At 38.4% G+C, this 14,992-nt stretch overlaps 1 protein-coding gene across 1 annotated transcript in view; it reads right to left on the bottom strand.

Moving 5' to 3' along the window:
• The window catches only part of Kynu (kynureninase), a 136,949-nt gene that overhangs the window by 101,959 nt on the left and 19,998 nt on the right, over positions 1-14,992 (bottom strand). Inside the window, exon 3 of the mRNA XM_036185801.1 lies at positions 7,137-7,257. Coding sequence (XP_036041694.1) covers positions 7,137-7,257 — 121 coding nt within the window. The remainder of the gene's footprint in view (positions 1-7,136; positions 7,258-14,992) is intronic.

Raw genomic sequence — 14,992 nt, 5'->3', positions numbered from 1 at the left:
TAACTGAAGTTTATCATCATGATTATTAACACATGTTTCTTTCTTTTAAATAATGCATACTGTCTTAGGGTTTCTTCTATTGCTGCGAAGAGACACCATGACCATGACAACTCTTACAAGAAAAACAGCTAATTGACAGGTGCTGTGGGATGGTCTTTCTGTTTGCTGTGACTATATGTTGCTCCCATTGGTTAATAAATAAAGGTGCTTTGGCCTATGGCAAGGCAGGATAAGAGGCAGGTGGGAAATCCAACAGAGAGATAGGGAGAAGTAGGGTAGAGTCAGGGCAAACACCATCTCTCTGCCAAAGGAACAAGATGCCAGCAGACTGGTAATGCCACAACCACATGGCAAAATATAGATGAATAAAAGTGGGTTAATTTAAGATGTAATAGCTAACTAGCAATAAGCCTGAGCCATAGACCAAACAGTTTGTAATTAACACTAAGTCTCTGAGTATTTGTTTGGGACCAAGAGGCTGAGGGACCCAGGAAAAACTGGCTACAGATGGGACTCACTTAGATTTTCAGAGGTTCAGTCCATTATCATCATGGCAAGGAACACGGCCTACATGCAGGTAGATATGCTGGGGGAGGAGCTGAGAGTCCTACATCTTGTAGGCAACAGGAAGTTGACTCAGTGTTACACTGAGGGAAACTTGAGCAGAAGAGACCTCAAAGCCTGCCCCCACAGTGACACACTTTCTCAACAAGGCCACACCTCCTAATAGTGCCACTCTCTTTGGAGGGGGGCATTTTGTTTCAAACCACCACACAGACTGTTAGTAAATATTTAATAGAAAGCATTCCCCCAAATCTTATAAGCTGGCAGCCTATCATTTCTCATAGTCCATAGTATTGAAGAATATTATTATCTTTTTATTATATAAAAAGGATATTTTTCTTCATTTTTGAGACAATATCTTGCTCTTTATCCAAGGGTGTCCTCAAATATCCTATTCTCTTGTTTCAACATCCTGAGTGATGGGATACTAGGCTTATGATACAATGTTCAGGATTGTATAAACATTTTATTGATAATTATAATATAGCAATGAGTCTATGCTATATCTTTTCTGTTTCAAAATATTAGAATTGCCTAAATAATTTCATTAGACAGACATGTATGTTAAACTAATATAAGCTGTTCAGATCAACTTAAGAAGTTTCATAAATGAAGATCAATTTGCAAAATAACAATAATAAGGATTGTTTTATAAGAGGTAAAAGTGCTTACTTAACTTTGGGGGAGATGCAATCTTTTTCTTAAATAAGTGGAAATTGTAGAAGAAATACTTTGTATACAACTAGAACCTAGATGTTACTTCAGAAGTAATAGGTGAAAATATATGTCATCAGCGTGTCTGTATTAAGAGCTGTACAGTATAAACTACTTGTTTTCAACCTTCCTAATACTGCAACCCTTCAATACACTTCCTCATGTTGTGTTATTTTTGTTGCTATTTTATCACTGTAGTTTTGCTACTGTTATGAATGGGAATATAAATATCCATGTTTTCTGATGATATTGGGCAATCCCTGTGAAAGGGTTGTTTGACCCCTGAAGGGATCTCAAACCACAGGTTAATAACTGCTGATTTAAATAGTGAGTTAATTCATGTGGGCAGAGGCTTAAATAGGACCCACAGCCTTATAAAAGGTGAGTAAGGTGCATGCACCATCAATCACCTGTGACATGACAAGAAACTGTATTTGGGAAGCAAGAGCTGCTTTCGGCAAGTACTGAGTCTTCTCATACCTCAATTTTGCAGAATTGTGAGATAATACATTTCTGTTCTTTATGAGATTCTCAGTCTCTAGTATTTTGTTATTTTATAGTATTTTGTTATTTTAGGATATAAAGCCCCTTACTAAAAAAAAATCACTAAGTGTTTTGACCTTTGACTTTTCTTTAGTATTAGTAGTCAAACATGGTCATCATAGGGTAGAAGGTCAGTTACAGTCAAAAGTAGGTTTTGCTGTAGACAGATAGGCACGATGTCTGCAGTGGAGTGCACGAGAGAAGAATGTGACGTTTCCTGCCTTGACATCCACAGCTCGTAGTGATGTCTCATTTTGCCAGTGTATTGATAATTTTAATTCTATTTTTAAGATGTTTATTCATTTATTTGTTTGTTTATTTATTTATTTATTTATTTGGTTTTTCAAGACAGGGTTTCTCTGTGTAGCTTTGCACCTTTCCTGGAACTTACTCCGTAACCCAGGCTTGTCTCGAACTCACAGAGGTCTGCCTGGCCTTGCCTCCCAAGTGATGGGATTAAAGGTGTGTGCCACCACCACATGGCAAGATCGTGCTTTGTAATATTGTCTTTACTGAGACAACAAATTTTAATTCATATTAGACTATTTAGTAAACTTGAAACTTTCATAGCAAAAGAAACTATCAGCCCTCAGGATGGACAGCAAAATGAATAGTAAAAGATGTTGACCAGTTATACTTTAGACATTGTTAATATCTAGAATGCATGAAGAACTGCAAAAATTGGATAACCCCCTAAATAACTCCACCCAAATCTGCTAATTAATAAATAATGTAGTGGACTAGGCAGTTCTCATGAAGAAACAAAAAGAGCCCACAAATATTTTAAATCATGTTTCACTTATTCATCCATCAGTGAAATGCAAATTAAAACTACTTTGAGATTTCATCTCTTCCAGTTAGAATGACCATCATTAAGAAAATATATGACAATTCATTGTAGTGGAGAGTTTTTCCAGCATTCACCTGGAAGTACTACCCCCAATGAGGCTTCCTGTAACTGTCACACCTACCTATGACCTGCCCCTGAGGCAGAGTCAACATGGGAGCCTTTAAGACCCGAGATTCAGATATGCTGGTTCTCTTGGTTCCTGGTGATCCTAGATGTCAGATGGCAGACCAAGCAGAGGTCTCTAGAGAACCCAGCTGGACAGCACCTCATCTTTCCTGGATCCTGTAACCTATCCCTTTATTTGTTTTAAGTTACTTCAAAATAAACCTCCCTGTTAACTATGTGGAGTTGCCCTAATAAATCCCCCTTTAATTAATGCTGTCAAAGAAGTAGGGCATAGGAATCTTTATTCCCTGCTGATAAGTCAGAACTGGAACATCCATTATGGAAATCAATATGTAAGCTTCTCAAAAAATTGTAAGTAGCAGTACCACATAACCAGTTATACAGAGAAGAATGGGATAAGGGAGACAGAAACTGGCTGGGTGGTTTTAGGGACTGGGACACTGAAAGCAAGGAGTTCTTATTCTTATTCTTGTCTTTGTTCTGTCCTAGCTAGAGGTCAGAAATCCCAAAGGAGTCTGGTTCCTGATCTGGCTTCCCCTTCTCTCTTTTCCCCTAAATGAGCAGCTCTGCCCGGACTTGACAGGAACTGAGAGGAGGCCCATGGGATTCCCTGAGCAGTGCACCCACTTTTAGCTGCCTCATAGCACCTACTTTCTACTTAAGTCCTTCCCTAGCCCCCAGAGTAGCAGCTGAATGATGCACTCACTGCTGCATTCCTGCTGTGTAGGATGCTGACCCTTCTTGTCCTAAACACCTTACAGTCAAACATGTATCTAAAAGTCACCTTCTGTGCTCTGTGAATTTCTTCTCTTAGATTTGTGAGCCACTGACTCAGCACACCTTTTGTGTAACCATGTCTTGCACTTTAACTTCTGAGTCAAAGCCCACCTGAGGTGAGTGAGAAAGTTTCCACCATATTCAAAGACACGGGCCCCTCTCCTGCTTCCCATCCTTTCAATACCATTTATGGACTACTCAAAAGGACTTGTAGCATGTAGAGAGATCCTTGTATATCCATATTCTTTGCTGTGCTATAGAAAGGAACTAAGCTAGATTTCTGTCAAGAGAGCAACAATGAAAATGTGGTGCACACATATGATAGAACTTTATTCAGCTATAAAGAAAATGAAAATTTGAAATTTATATTAAAATGATGAATCTGGAAACCATTATAGTACATGAAACAACCCCCGCTCAGAAAGAGAAAATTGCACTTTCTCTAGCACGTGAGACCATACAGGAACATGACTGTGGCAGTAGGTCATGAAACTAGAAAAGAGGCTGTATAGTAGATAACAGATGTTTGAAATAGAGGACTACAATAACAGATTACATAAGATACGGAAGCTGAGAGGAAACTATTGTGAATGGAAGGGCACAAGCCTAGGAGCAGGAGGCCAGGGGAGGTAAGTAGAGCAAGGAGAATCAACAAAACTAAGTTTCGTATGAAAATACCACAGTGAAATTTATCACTTTATATTGTAATTTTTAAAGGGAAAAATAATGAAGCTTGTGGCTTTTTTTTTTTTAAATTGAGAATCTTCCATTGGTCAAATGAAAGAGGCACAGACTTGGCTTGAGGTTCAGACTGGGAACAAAAATGGGTCTGGAGGATGCAGAGAGAGTAAAATCACATCCTTTAAAAGCTTACCACGATACTGGGAAGTCCCAGATCTATCGACAAATGGCACAAGGGGAGATTAGTATAGAAACCAGAATGGTCCTCAGAAAGGGAACTGAGAGGACAGCCTACCACAGCACCACAGTTCTTTAAATGAAAACACGTGCACACAAAGCAAGATTGTATAAAAGAAACAGTCGGAACTTGACTGAGGGCTCTTCAAGGGAAGGCTGTCAAGGACCCAAACTCAGGGACAAAGTCAGTTTCCTGCTATCCTTCCTGGAAGCTCCCAGCCCAGATACTCACTAACTCAGCACAGTTGTGAAGGGCCCCACAGAGCAGCGTCCTGTGTTTCCCTGTGAGTCACTACAGTTACCCCTCATGCCCAGCTCTGCAGCCAGCCCCTCCATTAAAAAAAACCTTTCCCCCCTCAATAATTTCTCAGCTGTCAAAAAGTTTGCAGGCCCTCCTATTATTTGGAGCTAAGTTGATAAGAAAAGAAATTCTTTCCTACAGAGTCTCATACAGAAAAGGCTAGGAGTGAGGTTTCAAATTAAGTATTTGGGGAGCAAATAAACAAATAAAAACTGTTTGGGGATCAAAGATATGCCTGCCAGAGAGGAAGGAACAGAAGTGTAACCGCATATCTGAAGGAGCAATCGGGGCCACAAGGTTGACTATGTCCCCATGGCCGAGGGAACGGGAAAGGAAAGTAACCAAAGCAAAAGTGGGTGAGTCTCTTCTGCCAAGAAAAGGCCCTTCATTCAATTTTCGTCGCTTCCTGCCTTAAAGTACACTCCTCTCTGAATCATTTATCTAATGAGCACTGGAGGATCTAACTAAGGCTCTGGCTTTGTCTACCTTCACAAAGTAAAATATGAAAGTGAAATCCAACAAAAGAGGATGCTCTGAGACGCAGGCACTTTCCTGAAACGTCATTTTAACATCCCAACACTCCTCAGCTGGACCCTCAGAGGCCTGAGGTATGCTGTGGAGTGAATGGAGCAGCAGGCCAGCAGCATTTTTAAATACCTAGAGCATAAAAATGCAAAGTCTGGCTGCCTGAGTATTCAAGGGGGGACGACACTTCCAAAAGTGCAAAATCATCCAATTTAACTCTGCTCTCACACATTAAGGGCCGACATGAATATCGACCATTTTTATTAACTGTGACCCTCATTTATTAAACACTAAAACCTGCTAGTCCAAAATGCTCTCAAATGTGGCGATGTGTATTTGGAAACTTATGCATAAAAGTCCAGCAGATGAAATTATAACATGCTTAATAAATTATATCAGTTTTCCATCACTCTTGCATTAATTTGAGAGCTCTCATTCTTAACCATAAAAACTGAGAGCTTTACAGTGTTACCTGACAGTCATGGTAGCCGCCCTCACTTAGGTGGTAAGAACTAAGTTGCTCCCAATATGACAGAGCACGGAGGTGGAAAGGTCACAAAACATGAGATCCTATGAACACACTATGGCCTGCACTACAATTCATATTTAATGTGGCCTCATCTTTCTGAAATGTTTTCTGACCATCCAGTGGGACTCATTTTCATAATGATTTTATTTTTAATTTTTCAAATGATCAGAGAAAACATTTAAAGAATGTTTTGGGGCTTTTTAAAATACTTAAGTGTTTACAATTCAGCAATAAGCCAAAAAAATTCAAATACTTAACAAATATATCTCATTTCAGTTTTATGAGTAATTACTGTGGAAAGAGAGAAGATATACAAAACCAGATTATTTCCCTAAGAATGGGAAAGTGATGAAAATAGATATCTCTAAGCTGTCTACTCATGGGGAAATTGCAGAGGGTTAAAAGTGGGCATCTGAACTCAGTTAGACAGAAGCAATAAGTTCTGGTGTTTTATAAAACTGATGGCATCATAATTCACAATAAGCTGTGATAACTAGATGGGAACCTCAATTACCTTGAATTGATTGGTACATATTATAAACATAAATAAAAATATCACCCTGATATACTCATCAATATGTACAACTCTTGGGTGTTAATGAAAAAGTTTTAAATATTTAAAGTGATGTGTTTTTAATGTAGTGACATTTGGGAGAGGTGACATATGGCTCAGGAGGCTAGTTTACAGAAGAGGGCTCAGGAAGGGTGGAAATAGGAAGGGTTAGTCCTTAGAAGACTACAAGTATACATTGAACGCAGGATGAAAAAGGGTGCTCTTGTAAGAATTCATATATAGAAAGCCTGGAAATAGATGTCTTTTAACTGTCTATACAAGAGGAAACTGTGGGAGCTTAAAGATGCTAAGAATAGGTGATACATCTTACTCAGTGTATCCATGATCCTCTGTGTCCCCCAACCTAATGTTATCTTAACAAGCCTGGCTTCCATATTTTTGATGTCATTGCTAGCTTAGACATGAATTAATCATAAAACACTTAAAGTCATAAATTAACTTCTTTGCTGGTGGTTAAGCATGTGAAATAAAGTGGTCACATTGATTTAGATGTAGGAAAAGAGATTAAATGTTTAAATATGTTGTTTTACACTTCCTTCATCGCAAATTTGCAATTTGGCCTTATTCTGACCCTAAGTCATTTCCTCAAAATATTGTAGCATTGATAATTATGGTCAATTACATTTTCCTCAGTCCTAAAATGCTAGGGCATAACTTGCCCAAATTAGACACCTTTTGTAATTTTCAAAGTTCTTCTGTCAAAGATGATACTTACATTTTGGCCCACTTGTCTAGCTCTTCTTCCAGGTATGTTTTAACCATTTTTGGCTGAAGGCCAAGGGAATTTCCCAATAAATAGATGGCATTTTCATCCTTATTCACTAAAGATGGATCAACTGAAATAGAAGAAAATACAAAAAAAAAAGTGTTTATTAATTAACGTTTTTGCACTTGACATTGTAAATCCACCACAATTAACATAATTAACTAGAGGAAGGATAATAAATAACTTACAGCTACTCCCACAGAAGCGTCAGGTTCTGAACAGTAATTAACCTTTTGTATTTTACATTAAAACATAACTTAAACCCACAGAGATGACATGAAGATCTCGCACAGTTATTGTGCTACAGGAAGAAATCTAAATTAGTAACTACTTCCAATCATAAATGGCCAAAGGCTTTAGGAAGATTTAAGAACAGTTTTCTACAGGAAATATGACAGCCTACCTAATTGTGTTAGTTTACCAGAATTTAGGCAAAGTACACTCTGCATGAATGGGTGTCATGGAAAGGTTTAGAAATTAAACAACATAATGCTATTAGAGTTATGTATCTTATTATGTGTTTATATATATACAAATATAGTACAAACATCATAAAGTAAATATTGCTTTCTACATCTTTTTCTCTTTCAGATACATCAGAACTTTGCTGTGTTTTCCATCTTAGGTCTTAGCTTTCACTGCGGCAATTAAGCAAACAATTCTTATATTTAAGACCATGGAGAAAAGAACACATTAATAATAATGACTACTGGGTTTAATCCCCAGGACCAGAGAAATACAAAGACTAACATCCAAAAACTTTATTGAATTTATAATTAGGTTACCAGTAGCATCACACTTGTATGTATTGCATGACTGAGTCAGAGGACATGGCCCAACAGCATGGATGAGCACTCATATTTATCATGGGGTAGAAATAAGGCATAGTCCTCCCCAAGACTTAAGACACAACTTCAACACCAGGACATATCGGGTGTTAGTAAGGAAATCATTGGAGTTCTTTGCCAATGTCTTCTGGGCATATGATGACAACATACTTCCTGCCCTCTTGTGACTGAGTAGGGCACACAAGACTGATCTAGGCAAGTCAATTTTGAGCAGAAAGGGCATGTGTCATTTCTAAGAGGGATTCTTTACTCAGCAAAGTGAGGTCACCCGGAACCTACTTTCCCTCTAGCACAACTGTTGAGACCCACTATAGCTGAATCCTTGAGAACCTAATGAATAGAGAATCTCTGCAACAGGAAACAATCCTGTTGTCCTGTGCCATGGGAACTGTGGGAACTGCTGAGTGGCAGCCATTTAGCTTAGCCATTCCCAGCTGACCAACTAAACCTTTGAGGTATCCCCTGAGATTTGAGGGTGGCTCTTCAGAAGGATATGCTGAGATAGTTTCTGCATGAGAGCATCTGTGGAAACTGTTTACTAGTGTGGTGTTTTCTCTCAGCAAGTGAATAACTCCATGCTTTTAATTATTATGATTTGTCAAAAATATTCCATCATAAAGAAAAGCTTCAAGGAGAGAGGTAAATTATTCTACTGTGAAAAATGTGAATCACATGTAGAAATATGTAGGAAATGTCAAAATATTCTATATTCTGAATGTTTGGATCCCCTCAAAACTCATATGTTCAAACACTACTTCCCAGACTATTGGATTTAGGCAATGAAGGCTTTGGGGCATTGTGAGCTCAGAAGGGTTTGCCTTCAAAAATGTCCAGTCCTTTCCATCATGGGACCACGCAATAAGAAGTCATCTGTGAAGGAAAGGGGTCTTGCCAGACACCAGATCTGCCTTCTTGGATCTCTAGAACTGTAAGAGATAATTTTGTTTGTTTGTTTGTTTTTTGAGACATGGTTTTTCTGTGTAGCTCTGGCTATCCTGGAATTTGCTTTGTAGACAAGGCTGGTCTTGAACTCAGAGAGATCTGCCTGCCTCTGCCTCCTAAGTGGTGGAATTAAAGGCATGTGCCACTATGTCTGGTGAGAGATAAAAATAATCAAACAAACAAATAAAAAATTATAATGGCTATAAAGTACTAAACATTCTCGTATCAACTACTGGACCTCCTTGTTGCATCTTTTGAACTTGACACAACAAAACAGGTGTTAACGTTACTTAGACATTTAAGCTGAAACTTGATGGTGGGTAAGTGGGAGCAATTTGGAACTCTGAGTGTAGCATGAATATTGCTAGATACATTGAATCAATGTATAGTGAGAATTATAAACACAAAGCAGAAAGAACAGAAGTGTTAGAAAAGCTTAGAGTTTTCCCAGAGAAGAGCATACATAGGATGGAAATGTTAAAGGGGTTGGCATCATTTTAAAAAAGGCAATTAAAATGGACTGAAATAATAGGGAAGACACCTTGAAGAGACCTGAGGACTCAACAAAGCACTCTGTGGCCAAAGAGTGAGCATATAAACTCATGTGGAAGACTTTCTTTTGAGAGAACACTGCTCACACTGAATAGCCTAGGAAAGTATTTCCCCAGGATCAGCTGCCTAGGTATTCTGAAGTAATTGTATTCATGGTTTAAATGAGGTGGGTGTGGGGGTTCAAGAGAGAGCTACTGCTTGAGCTAGGGGCTGACTTGTGTACCATCCAGGAGATACTGGTTTTGCAGGTATGTAAAAAGCAAGAATTACAGAGTTATGTAAGCTTCCATCCTGACTTTAAAGGAAAACCTCGGAGGCCAGGCAGTGTATAAGAGAGCCAGGATCTCTGTAGGAAGTCTTTGACAGGGCAATGTTTGAAGCTAAGGACACAATGGAGACCCCTGGAAGTTAACGATTCCAGAAAAGTTGAATGTTCGCCAAGAAAAGCTATTTTGGATCCAGCTGAGACAGAAGCCAAGTACAGTGCCACTTGCAGGTGGCAATGTAGGGACAAGGCCACCCATGTTCTTGGAGTTTTGAAATATGATGATGCTACCTGTCCTGAACACTGGATGCACAATTACAAACCCCTTTAGGGGAGGGGAGGAGGAGGAATTATAATTATGTAGCTCAGATTAGTTTCAAAATTCCAATTCTTCTGCTTCAACTTCCAAAGTGCTGGAATTATTGTTGTGCACAGCCATTTCTTTTGAGACCTATGTTCATTAATGCCTCCCCTGTTGAGTTTTGGTCTTTGGTCCATCCCTCCTTTCTATACCCCATACCCCTTTTTCCTTTCAGAATAGAAATATTCACTCTGTACTGTTGTATTTTGCAGGAATACAGCCTTTAGTTTCAGGAGATATTGGATTTGAACTTTAGAACAATTTTGCAACTGTAGAGAGTTTGAAGACTCCTGGAGATATTCTAAATGCCTCTTGCTTTATGAAATGGACATGAGCCTTGTGGGGATCAGGGGTAGGATATTAGGGTTTGTATAGAAAATGGTCCTGGGCTCAAGTGTTAGATTTCAACCCATGCTGGTGATGCTATTTTGGAACTGTGTAAACTTTAGAAGTTGAAACCCAGCTTAAGGAAGTAGTAGTTGTACCATATTTGGGAGGCTAGACCTTGTTCCAATTTCTGTCTCTTTTTTCCTGGGCATAACCCCTTTATTTCTTCACACCCTTTTATTATGATGTTCTGCTTCAGCATGGTCCAGGCAAGTTCAAGTGGTTAATTGTTCACTAAAGCCTTTTAAAATGTGAGCATAATGTGAATCTTCACTTTTTGAAGTTAATTTTCTCAGATATTTTGTCACTGTGAGGAAAATTTTAAGTTGTATAACTGCAGGCATTAAGAAGACCTCCCCAGATCTGCCCTTTCCTAAACAGAAAGGAAGGAGGAGTGGATTGGGGGGTGCAAACACAGGGGTGGTAGGGGAGGGGCTGGGAGGAGAGGAGGGAGAAGAAATTATGGCTGAGATATAAAATAAATAAATAATTTTATTAAAAGAAAAGGAGGCCCCTCCCCTGTGGAGGAGATTAGTAGGAGAAATAGTCTCCTGTCATTGAGGCCTACATCTATGGCCTAGAATCTGGGACAAGAGTAGACAGGAGAGAAGAAGAGTGTCTAACAGGGTCAGAGTTCAGAGGCTTGGAGAGGCCCTATGCAGCTCACAGACCTATAGGAAGAGGGAAAGGAAATTCCAAAATGAAAGCAACAAAATCTGCTATCAAGTCTTGTGCTAGTGAATTTGGTCCTATTTTAAAAATGAAATTATATCTATTCCAATAATTTGATGGAAAGTAGAATGTTAATGACTTTTGAATTGTGCAAAATAAAATACCCCTCTTCTTCAAACTGAGCTAACTTTTTTCTTCCTTGTTTTGTCCTGGTAATTGAATCCAAGGCCTTGTACAACATAGCCAAGCATTTTACTGCCAAGCAATACTTCTAACATGATCTTCCATCTCTTAACTCTAACTTGTTTTATAGACAGGTCATATAGAAAAGCCATAAATGAATTTCATTTTATTTTTATCACATTATTGCCCTTTAAGCAAATTTCATCAGTCAGTCATTGATTCACCTGGATGATATTGCCTGCAGGTTCAACCCTCATAGTATTACAATGTGCTCTCTCCCTCTCTCCCTCTCTCCCTCTTCCTCTCTCCCTCTCTCCCTCTCCCTCTCTCTTCTCCCTCTCCCTCTCTCCCTCTCCCACTGTCCCTTTCTTTTCTTAAAATTTTCATAAAAATCATTTACTTGGGGACAGAGAGAGCATAAGGTCAGCAATTTGAGGAGAGTTGAGACATGGGTTGAGGAAGAAACTTATCTATGTTCACACATAACTTAATGTACAAAATTTCTCAAGAACTCATTGTGAAAAACAGCATCTGTGATAGTTGTGAAGGCCATGGCATCAAATAGTATCAAGAAAGTAACTGGATGGGTGTTCAAAGGGTCTTCAGACAGCAGCTGAACAGAATTTACCATGAGCATTCATGTTCATGAACATGTGGACCAAAAATAGCTTCTCTTTTCCTTCTTGTTCTAATCCTTGCTATTTGTTACAACACAGCTACTCTTTCTATATTAAATAAGAAGAAGAGAAAGTAGGTTGAACAGAGCATTTTCAAATTGCTTTGGAATCATAGTTCCTTGTGTGTCTAGAGGTTACTCTGCATCTGTGTAAGCCACTTCCCCTTGGTTACATCATTAGTTGCTGGGCAAGCCAAGGCTCATTGTTTCTCATTGTTAAGATGGCTGTATCAATTGTGTCACATCAATCATTAGTACTAATTATCTCCTCTTACATTATAGTTGGAGTCTACATTGTCTAGAACCTTCTAAAATACACTTGTATCTTTCCTATCCCCAGTGCTTCCTAGGAGCAACCCCTGAGAATGTAGGTCTGGGTACATATATAATTCTAAGTCTGTAGTGCCGAACCCCTAATCTTTCACAACTTGACATCTTGTGAGTGTATTAGATAACTTCTTTAGTGCTTCATATTCATGGTCTAGTGAGAGATTCTTTCCAGCATGCGTGCACGTATACACACACACACACACACACACACACACACACACACACACACACCACACACACACACAGTGCCTTTTCTTAGGTAAATTTATTCTTTTCTTCCAAAATTAAGTTAGTATTGATTCATATCAGGTGTCAGTGTTCTTCAGGATATTTTTCATCATGAAAACTTCTTTTATTTCAGTTTATGTTTAATTTAATGTGCAAAACTAGTTATTATAGAAATGATGGCACTGACATACCTCTTTTCTTGGAATTAAGAGTTTCCAATTATGTCAGTTTCAATTATGTCATCTCTATTTTTTTTTTTTTTTTGGTTTTGTTTTCACGCTCACCTGAATGAGCTATTGTAATCTACTTTTAAAGTGAACTGTGACTAATATATGTCATCTTTACAGAACCCCCAAAGTTGGCTAAATCCTAACACCCGAGGAGGTTGATTTTTTTGGGCATCTTTTGAGATTCTCATTTAATTTCTTCCTGCTAGTCCATCAGCAGAAGATTTTCTTTGAATTGGCCTCACTCTTACTGGAAGGAGGAAGTAAAGGCAATCCTTTTGTTTTTTTCCTTTTAGGCCATACTATTTAGATCTGCTTTGAATGGCTTCTTGATCTGGAGCCCCGATGATCTGTGTCTAGGTTTGACCACTTGCGGCTTTTGTTTTGTCAACCTCAAGTAGACAAAAGAGTGAGTAGTACTCTTGTTCTACACCTGGTCTTCATGAACCCAGCTCTGTTTATCATACCATCTCTACTGCCGCATGCGTTTTTGGTTTTTCCATCAGCATGGAAGCACTTATAGAGAACATCTAAGACAAGAATGGTGGTCATGACCTCATGAGTGTCTGCTTAAAAGAATCAAAGAGGTGTTGAATTTCTCCCTAGGTCACCCAGACATTATTGTATGCTCTTAATTTCTTTACATACCAAGCATCTACAATATATTGCAGCTGGAACACTTTGCATTATAAGCCCTCTGGATTTATTTCCAATTTAACAATTCCAAAATTTAAGAACAGGACCTGTCTTCTCTATGAATGTCTCACAAATGAGGAGGCCTAACAAAGAGAAGCTCATGACATTGGAGGGTAGAATCCTAACATCAGATTATTGTCTAGGTTGATTGCTCTGCATCCCATGAGGAACTCTCCACTAAATCTCTATCCTTGTCTGGTAGATGGCTATCTTCATGTGCAGTCCACATTGTATCTCCTGTACTATGTCTTCTGATTGACTTTGTTCATAAAAATACAAAGTCATGGTAGATTAGAGATAACCTAATGTAACTAATCTTTAAAGTAATTCCACATGGCCTTTTCATTTTTTTTTTACAAGCATGTGGATGTTGGAGGACAATGTTGAGGAGTCAATTTCTCATTCTACCATGTAGTATCCAAAGACTGGCCTCTGATCATCATCAGACTGGATACCATGTGGCTCCAGTCACTGAGCTATCTCATTCACCTTCAGCATGGATTTTAAAGGGATATAGTCAGAGCAGTCGCAGCAAAGTTTTAATTAACTCCACATTTACTTAAGAACTTGTAGAAGAACTTAAGAACTTCAACTTTGTCTATATAATTTTACTAAGCTAAACTTAAGACAAAAATTTGGATTTATTTTGGAAGTCTCCATACTTGGTCCTGGCTATAGTTTGGTTATTTGGAATGTGAGGTTCTGGAAATATACTATTTCAAACCTGAGTAACAACTTAATGAATAAAAAATGCCCATCACTTTGGTCTTTACTTACTCTGTCATTCAGTGAATATAATTTATTGGAGAGCAAAATGATAGCAAATTATTTGAAAGATATTATTTGACTTTATTAATAATAGTAGTGTCAAGTAATATTTCAATGTATAACATAGAATTAGTGTTCCAATGACCAAGCCCTGTACTCAGCTTTCACAAAAAGAACTGAGAATTTAATGCCAACTTGAAGCTATGAAACAAAGACCTAGCTAAAAAGGAAAGAAAACAAACAGAAATAAAAACAATTTAAAAAAAACAAGTAGCAACCTCATCAACAAAAAGTTGATGCCTTTACCGGAAGACAGAAAGAAGTTCAAACAGAAGCACCAGGTGATGACTTCCATGTAAGACTGGGGCGAAATGATGGAAACTAACAGCTTTGTTAACACAGATTCCTTCGGGTTATTTTTAAAGGATTGCATATTACAGGTTGCAGAGGAGTAAGGTTGAAGCTGCCCATTTGGCACACTTGACTCCTATCTCCCATTTCTCTTAGTCTTTTAGAAGGTCAGATAAATAGCTTGGTTTTACTTTGTTGATGCCAGACTTCATCAGTCTTCAGTGCAGATCGCTACAACTGAATTACAGTCTTGGTCCAGGATAGGACCTAGTTTAAAACAATGACCCTTATAATTATTTAACAGTTCCAAGTTTGCTCA

The sequence above is a fragment of the Onychomys torridus genome, chromosome 4, assembly GCF_903995425.1.
Source record: "Onychomys torridus chromosome 4, mOncTor1.1, whole genome shotgun sequence".
NCBI classification, from domain to species: Eukaryota; Metazoa; Chordata; class Mammalia; order Rodentia; family Cricetidae; genus Onychomys; species Onychomys torridus.
Note: the sequence above shows the minus strand (reverse complement) of the source record. Positions and strands in the feature narration are given on the sequence as shown.